Raw genomic sequence first — 16,230 nt, forward strand, 5'->3', positions numbered from 1 at the left:
GGAAGTTAGTTTTTAGGGTTCCGTACCCAAAGGGTAATAACGGGACCCTATTACTAAGACTCCGCTGTCCGTCTATCCGTCTGTCTGTCTGTCACCAGGCTGTATCTCACGAACCGTGATAGCTAGACAGTTGAAATTTTCACAGATGATGTATTTCTGTTGCCGCTATAACAACAAAAACCAAAAACAGAATAATATAAATATTTAAATGGGGCTCCCATACAACAAACATGTTTTTTTTTGCTGTTTTTTCCGTAATGGTACGGAACCCTTCATACGCGAGTCCGACTCGCACTTGGCCGGTTTTTATTATTTATTTGTTGTTGTTCGATATCAAAATATTTTTCAAACATTAACAACTATCCTATCCTAGTGGACAGTGACCCTGCCTGTGAAGCCGATGGTCCTGGATTCGAAACCCGGTAAGGGCATTTATTTGTGTGATGAGCACAGATATTTGTTCCTGAGTCTTAAGTGTTTTCTAAGTACACAACACAGGCCTTCTTGAGCTTACCGTGGGACTTAGTCAACCTGTGTATGAATGTCCTATAATATTTATTTAAATATATTTATTTAATAACAATCATGAAAATATAAAATAGTAAAAATAAAACTGTACTGTAATATTGAAAAAAAAATAAAAATATTTAATAACATCTAAAAGCTTGTTTAGTATGGTAACATAAATCTTTTATAAGTAGCTTTGGGTTTACCGTGGGCTTAGTCAATCTGTGTATGAATGTCCTATAATATTTATTTAAATATATTTATGTATTTATTTAATAACATCTAAAAGCTTGTTTAGTATGGTAACATAAATCTTTTATATGTAGGTTTGGTTTTATTAGGAATATAATCTTTACGGACGTCATTAGGAAGCCATACAAATAGCTAATCAAGGTTTATTAACTAATTAATTAATTAATTCCTAATTGAGAGTTAAGTTGCGAGACTCTGAGGAACTTTATGCATATTCTTCATTACATCATTACTTTATAATTGATCTGCGCTCCATTTAAATTTAACTTAGAGGCCAATTCGAACACTGATATCAGAATGACATCTAGGAGAGTAAGGTTAGCTGGAAAAGATCCCTTTTAGTGATAAGTTCGCCTTCGTACATAACATTTTTATTTTCGTTTTGTTTTGTCAGTTTTATTAAAATTAAATAAAAATTAAAAAGCTTTTATTTCGGATTACATATTACATCCATAGAATTACACATTATTAAAATTAAAAAAAAAAAAAAAAAAAAAATACTATACTTAAAATTAACTTAAACTTAACATATTTAAAAAGTTACTTTTGATAGAGTTGTAAACCTGTTGTACATGTATTGATGTCAGTCAGTTATCGTGCATTTCTCTCGTACTTCCCCGTACATGTATTGGCGCGGGCGAGACACACGATAACTAAATAACATGATTCAAATATCATATCAACTTAAAGATAAATTAATATTTTAGGATTTTATTCTTATATCTTATCTCCATGTAAACCCTTCGCTTTCATAATGCACCGGCCCCTTTACACAAGGGTGCAACTCGGGTGGGGTACAATTTTTGCCATTTTCTACAAAAAAAAACACTCCGCACGCGTTTTTACTTAAAACACCAAAATTCAGTCGCGCGCGCAACTCGGCACGCGCCGTTCCGTTTTCAAATCTCTGATCGTCAACTGTTTTATATAGTTCGATTGTCAATTGTTTAAAATTCGAATGAGTGAACGGTTTATTGGAATGATAACGGTTTTTTTTAACGTTAAATGACTTTTTAGTGTACCTAGTGTAGTGTTGTGGTTATGATTATTAGGACTAGTGACAGATGAAGGAAGAAATTGAGTTTAGAAACGAAAGGTGAGTTTCTTATTGGAATCAGGTTAGATTAGGATCAATATTTTGTATTGAAAGTAGTGGAGGTAGAAATTAAACTGTTGTGAGACATACTAACATTAAATAATTAAACGGTTTAACTCATTTGTTTTAGTCACTCGCGCGACATGTTTCGGAGAGCCTTGCTTGAGAAAGGAGATCTAGGCTCTCCAAAACATGTCGCGCGAGTGACTAAAACAAGTGAGTCTAAACCGTGAAATTATTTAATGTAGTGGAGGTCCTAAACAGTGTTTTTTTTTTGGAATATTAACAGTGATATTCAAATTAAGAAAGAGTAAACTGATTGCAACTTGAGAAAATATTTTGCTATTTAGGGTCTTTTCTTGAAGCAGAATCAAGAAAATATAAAATAGTAAAAATAAAACTGTACTGTAAACTGTATTAAATTTGTGACCCTACCTTACCTTATAGCAAAATGAAAGTTAAAAGAACTAATATATTCAAGTGCAATTACTTATATTATCTATTCTATAGAAAGTGCTTCTACTTATATCGCTCCTTCCAACAATAATCATTAAAACTATTATATTATTTTTCTGCTTCATATCATTTGTACCTTTTTTTACACACACAATTTAACTTAAATTTGATTATTTCATGTAAACATTAGCTTTATAAGATTTGATTACAAATTACAATAGTGTTTTAATTTCTCAAAAAAACTGGTATGAAACAACATTGAAATGGAACCGTGGATATAAAATGAGAACCACAGGCCTTTTTAAACGATGATCTATGATGGTCGTTCAGACTATTGTTATCACAACCACCTGTCTCTTTTCGACAAGTATTTCATTTCATTTTATTTTATTCGTTGTAAAATCATGTACATAAAATCAAAAAGGTGTTAAATAATTAGGTGTTATTGTATTTTAAACGTCAAACTTTTATGAAATTATGACGTTTAAATAACACTTTCACAGTGGGCTATAGAAATCGCTGCCAACTTAGCTTGGTCAAACTGTAGAAGCATACCCTCCTAAAGAGCGCGGTTGTTTTATGCGATAAACGCAGTGTTAAGGGGCTACCTGAGGTTTTCATCGATTTTTGACAAGTTTTGAATCGTATCTCCTACTTTTGCACTACATATAGAATTATAAGACAAGCGGCTATCGGTTCTTCAATCTTTTATCTCCATTTTTGTCTACCGGATTGTGAAAAAAATGAATACTTATTTATTTATGATTGTTTTAAACATTGTCTAAAAAAACACTTTTTTCGTATCTCGATTGCTGTGAAAGATCTTACTTATACGAAATCTACATATTTGGGTTCGTCTTAGACGTGTCTAAAAATTTGTCTAAGGTTTTAATTTTAAACTAAAACACAAAAGTTATGGCCAGAAAACCAGTTTTTTGGCCTAAAATTGTTCAACTTGGATGCCAAATATTTCGAAAACAATGAACTTTGAAGTAAATATGGGATACTATATTGCTAAAATCCGTTGCTGTTAATATGATAAGCTACAAAAAACATTAGAAAACTAAGGGATTCAAATCGAAGGTCATTGGGGCATGGGATCCCTTAAACGCAATGCGTTTGTCGCACGTCCGATTTTATATCAGATAATATAATGATAATGACACTACATTGTTTTCCGCGGCAAACGCAGCGGTAAACGCATTGATATTTTATTAAATTGTAAAACAGGGACTTAATCGTGTATTTAAGTTTTAAGATTTAACTCCGACGTTTCGAGGACGGCGTTGTCCCCGTGGTCTCGGAGAAGACCACAACCACGACGGACCACGGGGACAACGCCGTCCTCGAAACGTCGGAGGTAAATCTTAAAACTTAAATACGCGATTAAGTCCCGTTTTACAATTTAATAATGTTAAATAATTTTACGGTTTAGACACTTGTTTTAGTCACTTCACTTCACTTGTTTGTCATGAACGCTGCTCGCACTATTAGTGCTTGAGAAAGGAGACCTAGGATCTCCGAAACATGTCGCGCGAGTGACTAAAACAAGTGAGTCTAAACCGTAAAATTATTTAATGTTAGTTTGTCTCACAACAGTTTAAATTCGAATATAATGAAAGTTAAATCAGTGCATTGTCATTTTTCCTACATTTCGTTGCGTTTATCGCATAAAACAACTGCGCGCTTAAACACCAACTTTTAATTTTGTTTTAAAATTTGAAACCATGCCTCGTTTAAAAAAGTTAAAATTAAATGCTGGAATTTGTCCTTTACAAAGGCCTCTGGGATTCGGGGGGATACAAAAGTAAAGAACAATGAAAATGGGTCACTTTTTTTAGGAAAGTCCATTTTCGCTACATACTACATGATAATGACTTGTATGTAACCTTTCTTAAGAGCCCGGTATCGATTTTAGTCGCAAAAATGTAAAATTGATATATTTAGTAGTAAAGAAATCATTATTAATTTAGTAAGTCTGTTTTCATAAAAATTAACTGAATTTTCAATTTGCTGAAAAAACTGAGAACACATTATTTATTGAAAAATAAATCAGTAATACGATGCGATTTATGCGATTTGGAAAATACATTATAAATTATCCGGGGTACAAAAATTTGGCTGTCTAATTTGTGTTTGTTAACCAGCCACATTTTCGATACTACTAGTAGATAATAATCAATTTCTGATGTTCATTCAATGCCCGATGGGGCATTTTAGCAAAGTGTCAGGTTTAAATCAGCTTTAAATTCAACGGTAGCTTTAATACAGACTGCAAGTTTTTAAGGTAGCTGTCGCGTCACGTCATCGACAAATTAGAACTTTTTGTGTAATTCCCTCTCAACTTTAAACTGTTGTATTGTATTAACCATTGAATTCTGCATTTTCCAGATGCGGCGGTGACGCGATGTCGGTCGCGCCGGCGGTCAAGCGCGAGCTGGACCTGGAGAGCGGCGGCACCAGCCCCGGCCGCAAGCGGCGCAAGCAGGTACTACACTCTGATGACTCTGACCATGCTAACTTGGCAGTAATAATGCATACATATACCTATAAGCTCCATACTTGGACTTGACGTACCACTTGGCTTAAAAAAACTTAGCGTGGTCCGGCTCTAAATTCGTTTGAAAAAAATCTGAGTAAAAATAGGTTAATTGCATGGTTCTATGTGTAGGTATTTTATTTATTTTTATTCATTAAATATACAGTGTGGAAAGAATGAATGGGTCCTGGAGGGAAAGTGCCTTAAAACCTAAAGTTAGCTCATTTTGCTTAAAGGAAACATTCTTTTATTTTAAAAAAGAAACAAAACTGCTTTAAAAGATTTTTTTTAATTCGCTTGTTTCACCCGGTAATCGAACCGACTAAAAATTTACAAAAATAAACACTCGCTATTTTATTCTACTATTCGATACAGTTAATGTTATTCGATACAGTTAATGACCCTAAGAGATAGAAAGAGAATAGAAGCATTTGAAATGTGGTGCTGGAGGCGGATGGAAGGCATTAGTTGGAGAGACAGGATAACGAATGAGGAGGTGCTAAGAAGAGTGAGTGAAAGAAGGGCTATTCTGAACACTATTGCAAATAGACGCGGGAAAATGATTGGACACTTAATACGACACGACTACTTCTTTAAAACTATCCTGGAGGGGCGGATAGGAAGGAAGCGGGGTAGAGGAAAACCCAGACGCAGCTTTTTAGATCAAGTGAAAGAAAAAGTAGGGGTCGTGTCGTATCAAAAAGTCAAAGAGCTGGCGCGGGATAGGGAAAGCTGGAAGATACTCCACCGACAAGAGAATAACTTAAGTTAATGATGATGAATGTTAATGATAATATTTCTCTAAGAAACAATTAGGTCTTACACTCGTCTGTCGTGCAAAATATCTATAAAAACGAATATTTAGTATTCAAGAATATTTTTAGACAAGCAAAATTAAAAAAAAAAACTGAATGCTGTTTTGTTTATTTTCAAAAATAAAGAATGTTTTCTTTAAGCAAAATGACCTAACTTAAGATTTTGAGGTACTTTCCCTCCAGGGCCAATTCATTCTTTCCACACTGTATACAACAAACTTTTCACTATTATTTCTAATTATACATTTTAATTTAAACCTGTTGTTAAACTAAATTAAAAATCCCATATTGTATTGTAACCATGTCCTTGGCAAAATAAATAATTTCAATGTCAATTTCAGGCCGCGCCGACCCGCGCGCCGCAGTTGCCCCCGCCGCTCGACCTGCACGCCAAAATGCAGGACATCTATAAGTCCGCCCTCGCCTTCGGGGAGCTCACCCTCCCCGCCTTCGACCCTCTGGCCGCCTTCCGACTGCTACCCAGACACGATCCACCACGCATCTTCAACCCAGAAGCCTACTGCGACCTGTGTTGCAAGGAGTTCTGCAACAAATACTTCCTCAAAACACATAGGGCGAACAAACATGGGATTTATGATGGAGGAGAACCGCAACCGCAACCACCGCCGCAGCCGTCCCCGCCGCGACGGGCGTCCGATGAAGAATCCAACGGCACGCCGAGAAGATTGTCCCCGGATTCAGCGAGACGGGCGCGAGACGCCGGCTTCCAACCTGATGCGCTCCGACGTTTAGGTGTCGTCAATCCTGAAGCGTTCTGCGAGATTTGCTGCAAGGAGTATTGTAACAAGTATTTCTTACGGACGCATCGCGAGCGGCGACACGGCGTGCCGGCGCTACGGTCGCCCGGAGCGGAGCGGTCCCCGCAATCGATGACGCCGCCTATGATGAATTTTAGCACGCCGGTGAGCACGCCGCTCGCGACCCCGTTAACTACCCCACCGGCGCCTCTAGCCCCTCCGCCGGACACCCCCCCGCGTTCACACTCGCTTCCACCACCACTAGATCCGGAAGAAATGGCCGAAGTCAAGCGTGAGTGCGAGGAGGAGCTGGAAGCGGCCCTGCGCGACGGGCAAACGAGTCCGCTGAATTTAATCGTTGAAGAACGCGGGGCCGCCTCACCTGGGTCCGCTAGCGAGGAGCTCCGGAAGCTGCAGACGATGATATCGCAGCTGAACGAGCTAGCGGCGGAGAGATTAGCGGAAGAACCTTCTTCGCCTGCACCACGTGCGCCATCTTCGTCACCCCCCGCCCAGGACGAACGTCGAGCTTCATCATCCGGCTCGAGTTTTTGTGAGATCTGCAACAAGGAGTTGTGTAACAAATATTTCATGCGAACACACATGCAGCGGATGCACGGGATTTCCCTGGAGAGCGGCACGCAGTTAGGAGGAGTGACTTGCGATATTTGCCATAAGGAGTTGTGCAGCAAGTACTTCTTGCGCGTGCATAAGCATAACACGCACGGGATCCCGGCGCCGCCCGCGCCGGCTAACACGGCGCCCGCCGAGCCTTGTCCGCTTTGCGCACGACGATTCCGAGGACCTAGAGCTCTACGCGCGCATTTACTGGCCGAGCACGCTCCGCCAGCGCGTCCGCCGCCACCTCCACCGAGACCTTTAGATCTGCTGACGCGAGACAAGCCTTACGCATGTTCCTACTGTCCCTTCACAACGGACGTGCTAGCGTTTCTATTCGCGCACGAGCGCGCGCATGTACAACAGCAGAGCGAGCCTCAGGAAAACGCGAACGAGATAAATGCGTCAGGGCCGACGACGGACGGCGAGAGCGAGGGAGTGGAGGGCGACGAGGCAGACGAGGGCGTGTACTCTTGCTCGCGCTGCGAGTTCCGCGCGGAGGGCTTCGCGACGCTGGAGGCGCACCTGCGGGCGGCGCACTCGGGCGCCGGCGCGCTGCTGGCGGTCCCGCGGGCGCCCCAGGCGCCGCTCACCATGCAGCCCTTCGTGGTGGAGGAGGCGGGCGGCGCGCTGAGCCTGGTGCCGGCGCTGGTGTTCCTGCCCGTGCGACGCCGCGCCACGCGCCGCGCCACCGTCACGCTCACGCTCACGCCGGCCTAGCCGCCCTCCCCCGCCGCCGCCCGTCGCCCGCGCGACCGCAGCCGCGACTCCACCGCCGCGGTCGCGCGCTTCGATCGCTGAACTGTACTAACTACATTTAACGCTGTGTGCCTTCAAGCGATTGCTAAAAAATATTATGAGACGTAATTATAAATGGGAGAAGCTGCCCCCCGGGCTCCGGCTTATGTTGAAAGTCTAACTTCATATATTGAGAATTATAAAACGGGTGATATATGAAACGTTGCTTATATTTAATTATTTATTATCTCCTCGATGTTCCTTTGGCCGAGACGAGTTTTTGAAACGTTCATTTCGATCGGGAGAAGAAATACAACCTAGGCGTAATTATTATTTAAATATATTTATCGGTGAGTGTCGCTCACGATAGTGTCGTAGTACTGAGTGTGATGTTGATCACTGTTGGCGCGGGCGCGGTCGCGGGGGGGTGCGGGAGACAGGTGGGGGGGCGGTCGCGGTCGCCCGCTCCCACGGTACCGCTGTCAGCGTACTACGACGCGGGCCGCGCTGGTGCGGGGGTGCGGGGGTGACTTGCGGGGCGGGAGGAGGGAAATTAAGACGCTGCATTTAGGGTTACCAGATACACTTCAAATTGGGATGTCCCGAAAAAATTGGGACATCTCCCTTGCGTTTGACAAGGATGTCACAGTGAAAGCATTATAGAAGCGTAGAAAATAAACTCGCAAGGCATAGAGCACTCACTCCGCTGCCCGCTCGTCTAGTTATTATTATTCCCGACCGCACCACCGCGGTACCGCTAACCGCTCTACCTCACTAGTTTTATTAGCGTTGTTGTAAAAATATATTTTGGAGTTACAGTACAAATAGTTATACACGGACGGAAGCCGGAATGTTAGCTTAACTTTATTGTTGTCTAAGGTGACTAAAAGCACAAAGATACGTACTATTGGGCAGTGATCAACATTAACGTAATTTTAGTATTAATGTGTGGCCGGGGCCGTTTTTGGGCCGAAAGGCATACGGGTAGCTTGTTACACGGGGCTCAGCCCCTCGGTCCCGGTCCGTATTTACTTATTTCTATTGTAATCGATAACATAATATGTTACTGCAGTTTCAGATCTTGCGCAACCCTGACGTGCTACAACTAGATCATCTTACATCGGATGTTTCAAAATTAATCCCACAAAATAAACAAAAACAGTCACAAGTCATTGTATGACGATCAAAATCCGTAAAACGATTGTATCAAAATATTCAAAATCAAAGTTATTTGCCTATTTTGATAAGAGACAGTAACCATTGCCTCCTAAATCTCGATGTCCTTGTAAAAGGACAAATTAAAGTCGAATCGAACTATAATGGAATAAAAGTAGGTTCCAAGTTCAAATCTGCAAAAATGACTATTATGGGACTAGGGAATGCAAAACCGGTTTTTATTTGTATGAAAATTCGGTGAATATTCGGTTATTAACCGATTTATCCATACAATTAATATTCGGTTTTGCATTCCCTGTGGGACTTAGGTACTCGTAAAATGTATGACATATGAACGTAACCCTTTGACTGCGGATGCCTTTTTCATTTAAATTTGTAACCGCTGTGTTGTGCTATGTACCTCAAGAGGCACAATCCATCATGTACTACACACTGATATACAAAACTGCAAGGTGATTATAACCGGTTTTGATTGTCCTAAACCGAAACACCTTATATAAAACTCTTCCAAAAATCGATTTAAAAAAACTACCATTGAAACGAGACCGAAATGAAAAGTTTTAACGTCAAATTCAAGATAAAAATTTGATAATTTGAATAAAGAAGCTTGGCTGACTAAAATCCAATAGCAGTTTTAAAAAACAAACGACAATAAAAAGCAAGCACTCCAGGGCTGCGCAAGAGTCATCAATGTTACCTCGAAAGACTTATTTGACGGTAACAGATTCGTCGGTAGATCAGTGTGAAGGTTAGCTTGTACAAAACATGCAGCTTCTAAACAAAGTTCCTATGTATCTACGTAAGTTGTAATTATAGTGAAACTAGAGGCGACGGCGGGACGGCTCCGCGAGGGCGCAAGTTGCCGCACTACATGCTACGCGGGGTTCTTGCACACATCCTCACATACATTCCTATTTAACCTAGTAAATGCTTGAGTCTTTTTATAGCAAATATAAATCAGGGTGAAACTTGTGGAACTTTAATTTCACGTTTTGTAGCAAAACTATGATAAATGTTGGTGCAAAATGTATAAAATTATAAAGGTTATAAAAAAAAGTTCGTTTCTATGAATTTTTTGAAGGTACACGTTATTTTGTACCAAAAATACGAGATACCTAAAAGTTTTATTGTTAAAAAATGTGTTTCCTGTGATACGTTCACAGTTTAATTTAAAATTCTAAACTTCCAATAATTACTAATATTTAGTAAAACATGCTAGTTTTATTAATGGCAAAATGGTACTAAATTAACTTGAATAAATATTCAGGGATTAAATAAATCCGTTTCTAGTCATCAAGATCAAGAAAAAAGGCGGTAAAAGCTATTAATAAACGTAATATATCAGGGTAAGACAAACTAAAACTGTTTGAATACAGTCTCTTTTCTATACCTACCTTATTAAGTACAAATTTTAAACCTAGGATAAAATGTTATTTTGAAAAAATTTAAGAATCTTAAAAAACATTTTGTGAATTTAGTAATATGCTTATTAAAAAATAAAGTTATCGTGCTTATTTATGAAGACAGAACAGTACTAAGACAAGATTTCTTCGTGTTCGTGTAAATCTGTTTTCATTAGTTCATTTAAATTAACCCTTTAATTGCCAATGTGTACCCGGGTACCCTCTGTACTTTTTATAGGCAAAAACGCTTGGACTGTTACTACCTCAGGTTTTTTTTAAATAAAACATAGTTCCTCATATTACATAGAAGCTAACTTCACGTCAAATAGTTCCTTATAACCAGAAGCTAACTTCCGACCAGTCTTCCTCGAAGCCAAACACCCCGAGCGGAGCCGAAACGTCGCCGCGCGTTACAACAAATTATATTATTAATAAAGTTTTAAATAATAACAAATTAATAAAAAATGTACGCGTGTCGCCGACTTTACAATGTTCGTCTATATTTCTGGGCTTCAAGTTATATGAATTGGCGACGCAGAGTTTTTACTTATGTCCATTTTGTGCTTGTAATAGGTATATACCAACATAGGATAAATCAGCGCAAGTTTTAACGATAATTAATATAAATGTTCTGAGAAGTCACTTCACTAAATCCTGTTGGCCTTACTTAAGTTGTTTCAACCCGAGCACTACTGTCTGCTTGCTTTTGTCTCAGATATTCATCTCTTTTTAGATAACAATGCGTGAAAAAGATGAGTTGCGCGACAAAATTTGCAGACAGTAACCCACAATTTTTTAAATATTTTTACCTCCTAAGGCCCATGGCCCATCGTATAAAAAAAATGGCAGATGAGTTTGAATACTTAAAACAAAAAGGACAACTCTGTTCTAATTGAAATTGATTTAAATTACATTAAAGTAATTAGTACTATAGGTAGGACCGTGGGCTTTAGGAGCAAAACAGTTCGAGAGCCTCGAGAGGGGAGTATTGATATTTTTTTTTTCTTTTTTTTTTAATCTTTTAAATAGTTATATTGGTTATGAGCCTCAGAAATCCCATATTAATATTAAATCTTTGCCGCCAGTTCATATATCTTTGCCAAACGCAGGATTTTTACTACAAACGGAATGTAGGCGTTTGTTACAAGTCGGTGCCACTGCCATTGGATGTAGTGAAATGTATTGAATTGTGTTCAGAATGATTTTCGAGAGCGTTGTACCTCAGTGGAAACTGACCAAATCTAAACAAATAGTACAAAATATACCACGTAACTTATCGGTGTTTTGGTAAATAAAGGCAGTACAAATTAATGTTAAGCGTAGATGGAGTTTACACATATAGAAATAGGAAGTACACTCGGGTACAATGCTTATAAACAGGTAAGTACAGTCGCACGCTAGTCGTTGTTGTGATATGTTTTGATCTGTTTAGAGTCGCTTCCAAAAATGTTTTGTAAAATTTTACCATTTTAGCTGTTCAATCTAATACAAATGTCGTTAAATTTTATGTAAAAATAAATGGAATAATATGTTACTTATACACTATAATCTATTATAAAATCTTTGAATCGTGCAATGAAATATATGAAAATAAATTACATTTCGTTTTCTTTCTATAGGTGTGAAAGAGGCGAAAATCGAGACGTCATTATATTTCATTGTACGATTTGTAAAAGAAAAACTCACACTACTAACTACCTCATAAGAAGGGTATTTTTTATAAATAAAATGGAACGACTCTAATGACTTGTATTAAGATAATTTGTATGTATGAAGATGTTTATAAAATGGTTTATGTTTAGATCTCTTATTGTACATTTATATATGAAAAGTATTAGTACCGTTATTCAGTTTAGTATTATTCTTTTGTGAAAACTTAATGAGGGTACAAATACTTTTATAACTATTTTGTATGATAATGAAGCAAATAGTAGATAAGAAAACAAAAGTTCCTTTAAGTCATTCCAAAACATTCCAAATATTAGAATTAATTTTATTTCTAGTCATTTTAGACTAAGTCGGTTTATTTTGTAATATTCAGTGCGACTGTACCAAATAATACAGGCCCATAGCCGCGAAAACCAAAGTTCGTAAATTTCGAGCAACTATCTATCACTCTAATTACGCCTTAATTGGAGTAAAATAGAAAGATGCCCGCAATTTGCGTACTTCGGTGTTCGCGGTAGGCTCTCTGGCCATGATTTGTCATGTTAAAATGTTATTTCTAGTCAAATTATTTTATTTATTTACCAATGAGGTGTCAGACTGTCATTATTTACAAAAAAATGTCTAGTTTTATACATCAACTGAAAAAAAAGCAAGATCATTATATTTTCACCGAGCTAATGTTCTAATTTTACAATTTTATTATAACGAGTTAACTTGGTCCTAAATGAAAAATATAAAAATATAACAGCTAATTATATATTTTTATAGTTTCTAGACACAAGTAAGTATAAATAAATTCAAATGTTTTTTTCGTGGCATCTGTTCTTCATTGGTATTAAATGTATCTATTTTAAGTATAAAAAAGAATTATATTCTGGCTTAAGGAGAAGCCAAATCTTTTGCCGCGGGCAATGGGTAGCACTTTCAATAAGAACAATACTTTAAAAAAATCACTTAAAACCCTTCTTATTCCACTTCCTTTTTAATACACATTTTGTGTTAAGATATACATGAGAAGGTACGAGTACATAAACCAAATGGGTGACACGATTTTTAAGTTTGCATTTTTAATTATATTTGGTATTTATTTATTTAAACTTTATTGCACAAAATATATACAACAATGTACAAATGGCGGACTTGATGCCAAATGCTACTCTCTGCCAGTCAACCATAGGGCCAAACAGAGACACTTACAATTGGTGCAGAGAGAAAAAAAATCAATGAATTAAAAAGAAAGCAAAGTAATGTGTGCTTCTTTGTATTTCTTTATACATTTAATTAATCATTATTACTAAAAAACTATAGACAACGCAAAAAAGGCGGACTTAATACCAATGGCACTCTCCTGCAGCTGTTTTTGTCATAGGCACCTTCCGACATCCGATATCGGAACCCGTAAGTTTCTTAATAAAAGGAGTTAAAAATATACCAGGTGGTAAAACGGGCCCTTATTGTCTGTTAGTGTGTTTTTTTTATTGAAAGAAGATTTAATCGAGAAAGGTTTTATGCATAAAGAATCTAAGAAACTCTGTTTAACCTTTTTTTTGGCTAATTTGAATAAATCGTGAGTTTAGGCATGAATTGCGCCTGATAGAGCAAAAACATGTTCTTAGAAAAAAATACAAAAAGAACATATTTCATTTGCAAAGGGGTTGAAAAAAATTATTCGTTATAAGGTTTCAAAAAATAAATATAAATAATAAATAAATAAATAAATATTATATGACATTCTTACACAGATTGAGTAAGTCCTACGGTAAGCCCAAGGAGGCTTGTGTTATGGGTACTCAGACAACGATATATATATTATATAAATACTTAAATACATAGAAAACACCCATGACTCAGGAACAAATATCTGTGCTCATCACACAAATAAATGCCCTTACCGGGATTCGAACCCAGGACCATCGGCTTCACAGGCAGGGTCACTACCCACTAGGCCAGACCGGTCGTCAAATAATATATATAATGTAAGTTGAATTAAAAGTGCTACCTGCAGTCCCGGTAGGTACATGTTCCTAGATCCGTCGGTTTGTTATTTGTTTTCCATTAATACTTACGAGCATTTCTACCGTAATCAATAAATTAAATATACAAGTAATCGTGTTTTACTTCACTCTGTCTTACCTCTACCTGTCGCTTAGCCTAATCCTGCCCAATGTCCTTTAGAAAGGACAACAATTTTAAAGTTGAAAGGCTATTAACGAGCATTTCTACCGTAATCAATAAATTAATATACAAGTAATCGTGTTTTACTTCAGTCTGTCTTACCTCTACCTGTTGCTTAGCCTAATCCTGCCCAATGTCCTTTAGAAAGGACAACAATTTTAAAGTTCAAAGGCTATTATAAAATTAACTTGAAAAGTATTTCAACTTAAATAGTTTTTTTTATACTACGTCGGTGGCAAACAAGCATACGGCCCGCCTGATGTTAAGCAGTCTCCGTAGCCTATGTACGTCTGCAACTCCAAAGGAGGAGGAGGAGTTATCGCAGTTATCGCTTAATTATAATGTCAGACACATGTTTTTTCAAAATATATCCAACTAGCTATAGCTCCAAAAAAAAAGCACGTAGCAACCTCCTTTCTGTTCAGAAGTCGGTTAATCATACAGATTAGAAAATTGAACCGAAACTAGTATTTTCTAACGCGTGGCGATCCCGGGTTAAGCTCGGTTAACACGGTGACGTTATTAATAAAAAAAACATTCACAAAAACATCTTAACAACAAGCAATAACAGACCTTACGTCGTTATGCGTAAAGTTGTTACTAACGGCAAAGTTTACGTGGCTTCTCCCGTGTCTATTTCAATGTTTTGCCATTCTTTTTTAACATTTAACCCATTTTTCAACAATTTCCCTTCCCCTAGCGCGTTTGACAACAATACAACCCTCCCGATTTTAATGGATGTCGCTTTTCATCAAAAAAGCGTTTTTTTAAGTTTTTTTTTTCTTAATCCAAAGCCGACAGTTGACGCAGACGTAATCTTTTAAAGAGTAGTTTTTTGGGAGTTTTTGTGTAATTTATTTATTGATAATTTTACGGATTGGCAGGGTAAGGGTGCGTGTTGTGTACATTTAATTAAGTTTTATTTGTAATATTTTCGGTTCGTTAAGAGCCCGTAGTCGATTTGAAAACGCGCGAAGATACGACTTTTACACAGTAACCGAACGCCGGCCGCTGCTTGAAATAACGCGACCGCCTAAACAATATTGATACTTTCGCAACATTATGCGTCACTTTATAACTTTAATTAGGTTAAAATAAAACTTTCGGTAAATTTGATATAATCGTTTATTACTCTTAACAATTTACCTATGTATTCATATAATACATACAAATTATATAGCATGATGATAATGATTTGCACTAAGGCAATATCTTATATATATATAATCATCTTACTCGCGTTATCCCAGCCTTTTTGCCACGGCTCATGGAAGTCTGCTGGGGTCCGCTTGGCAACTAATCCCAAGAATTGGCGTAGGCACTAGTTTTTACGAAAGCGACTGCGATCTGACTTTCCAACGTTCCAACCCAGAGGGGAAACTAGCCTTTTGTTGAAATTTGGTATACAGATACTTTGAATCCCGGGGAAGGACATAGAATACTTTTTATTCAAGAACTCACCCTTTAAGGGGGTGGAAATTTGTATGGGGAATCAATAAACGCTGAACCGATTAAGATGAAATGAGGTATGGACATAGTTTGAGTCCTGGGGAAGGACATAGGATAGGTTTTACCCCAGAAACGGGGGGAGGGGGGGTAATGGAAATTTGTATAGGATCCAATAAAACCGATTTGGATGGAATTTGATATTATGGAGATAGTCTTAATCGTTGGGAAGGGTGATAATAATTTTTATTTCCTAAGTCATCCTCTTCTCTTCTCCACTCTTGTAACACTCGCTTAACGTGTGGTTGGTTGTACGATGAATACTGCTCAAGACCTGGAACACCTGGAGTGCTACTGGGAGCAAAGGGTCAGGGGTAACACTCGCTCAACGTGCTGCTGGTAGTGTATGATAGGGAAAGCTCCAGACCTGGAACACCTGGAGTGCTGCTGGGTACAAAGGGTCAGGGGTAACGGGTAACACTCGCTCAACGTGCCGCTGGTAGTGTATGATGGGGAAAGCTCCAGATCTGAAACACCTGGAGTGCTGCTGAGTGCAAAGGGTCAAGGGCAAAGGGTGGGTAAC

The 16,230-nt window shown here is 38.2% G+C and overlaps 1 protein-coding gene across 1 annotated transcript; it reads left to right on the forward strand.

The window, feature by feature from the left end:
• The first annotated feature begins 4,718 nt into the window (after positions 1–4,718).
• LOC134751592 (zinc finger protein 219-like) lies at positions 4,719–8,184 on the forward strand. The gene is made up of 2 exons (XM_063687066.1): positions 4,719–4,799; positions 5,992–8,184. Exons 1-2 carry the CDS (start codon positions 4,719–4,721, stop codon positions 7,759–7,761), a joined length of 1,851 nt encoding a protein of 616 aa, XP_063543136.1. The 3' UTR covers positions 7,762–8,184.
• The last annotated feature ends 8,046 nt before the right edge of the window (positions 8,185–16,230 follow it).

The sequence above is a fragment of the Cydia strobilella genome, chromosome 22 (assembly GCF_947568885.1).
Source record: "Cydia strobilella chromosome 22, ilCydStro3.1, whole genome shotgun sequence".
In the NCBI taxonomy this organism is placed as follows: domain Eukaryota; kingdom Metazoa; phylum Arthropoda; class Insecta; order Lepidoptera; family Tortricidae; genus Cydia; species Cydia strobilella.

What these genes read in the sequence shown, in the direction of transcription:
- LOC134751592 (XM_063687066.1), top strand. Translation starts at nt 4,719, where the DNA reads ATGTCGGTCGCGCCGGCGGTCAAGCGCGAGCTGGACCTGGAGAGCGGC. An exon ending in GCCGCAAGCGGCGCAAGCAG is followed by an intron (nt 4,800 to 5,991) that starts GTACTACACTCT and finishes AATAAATAATTT; the next exon opens with CAATGTCAATTTCAGGCCGC.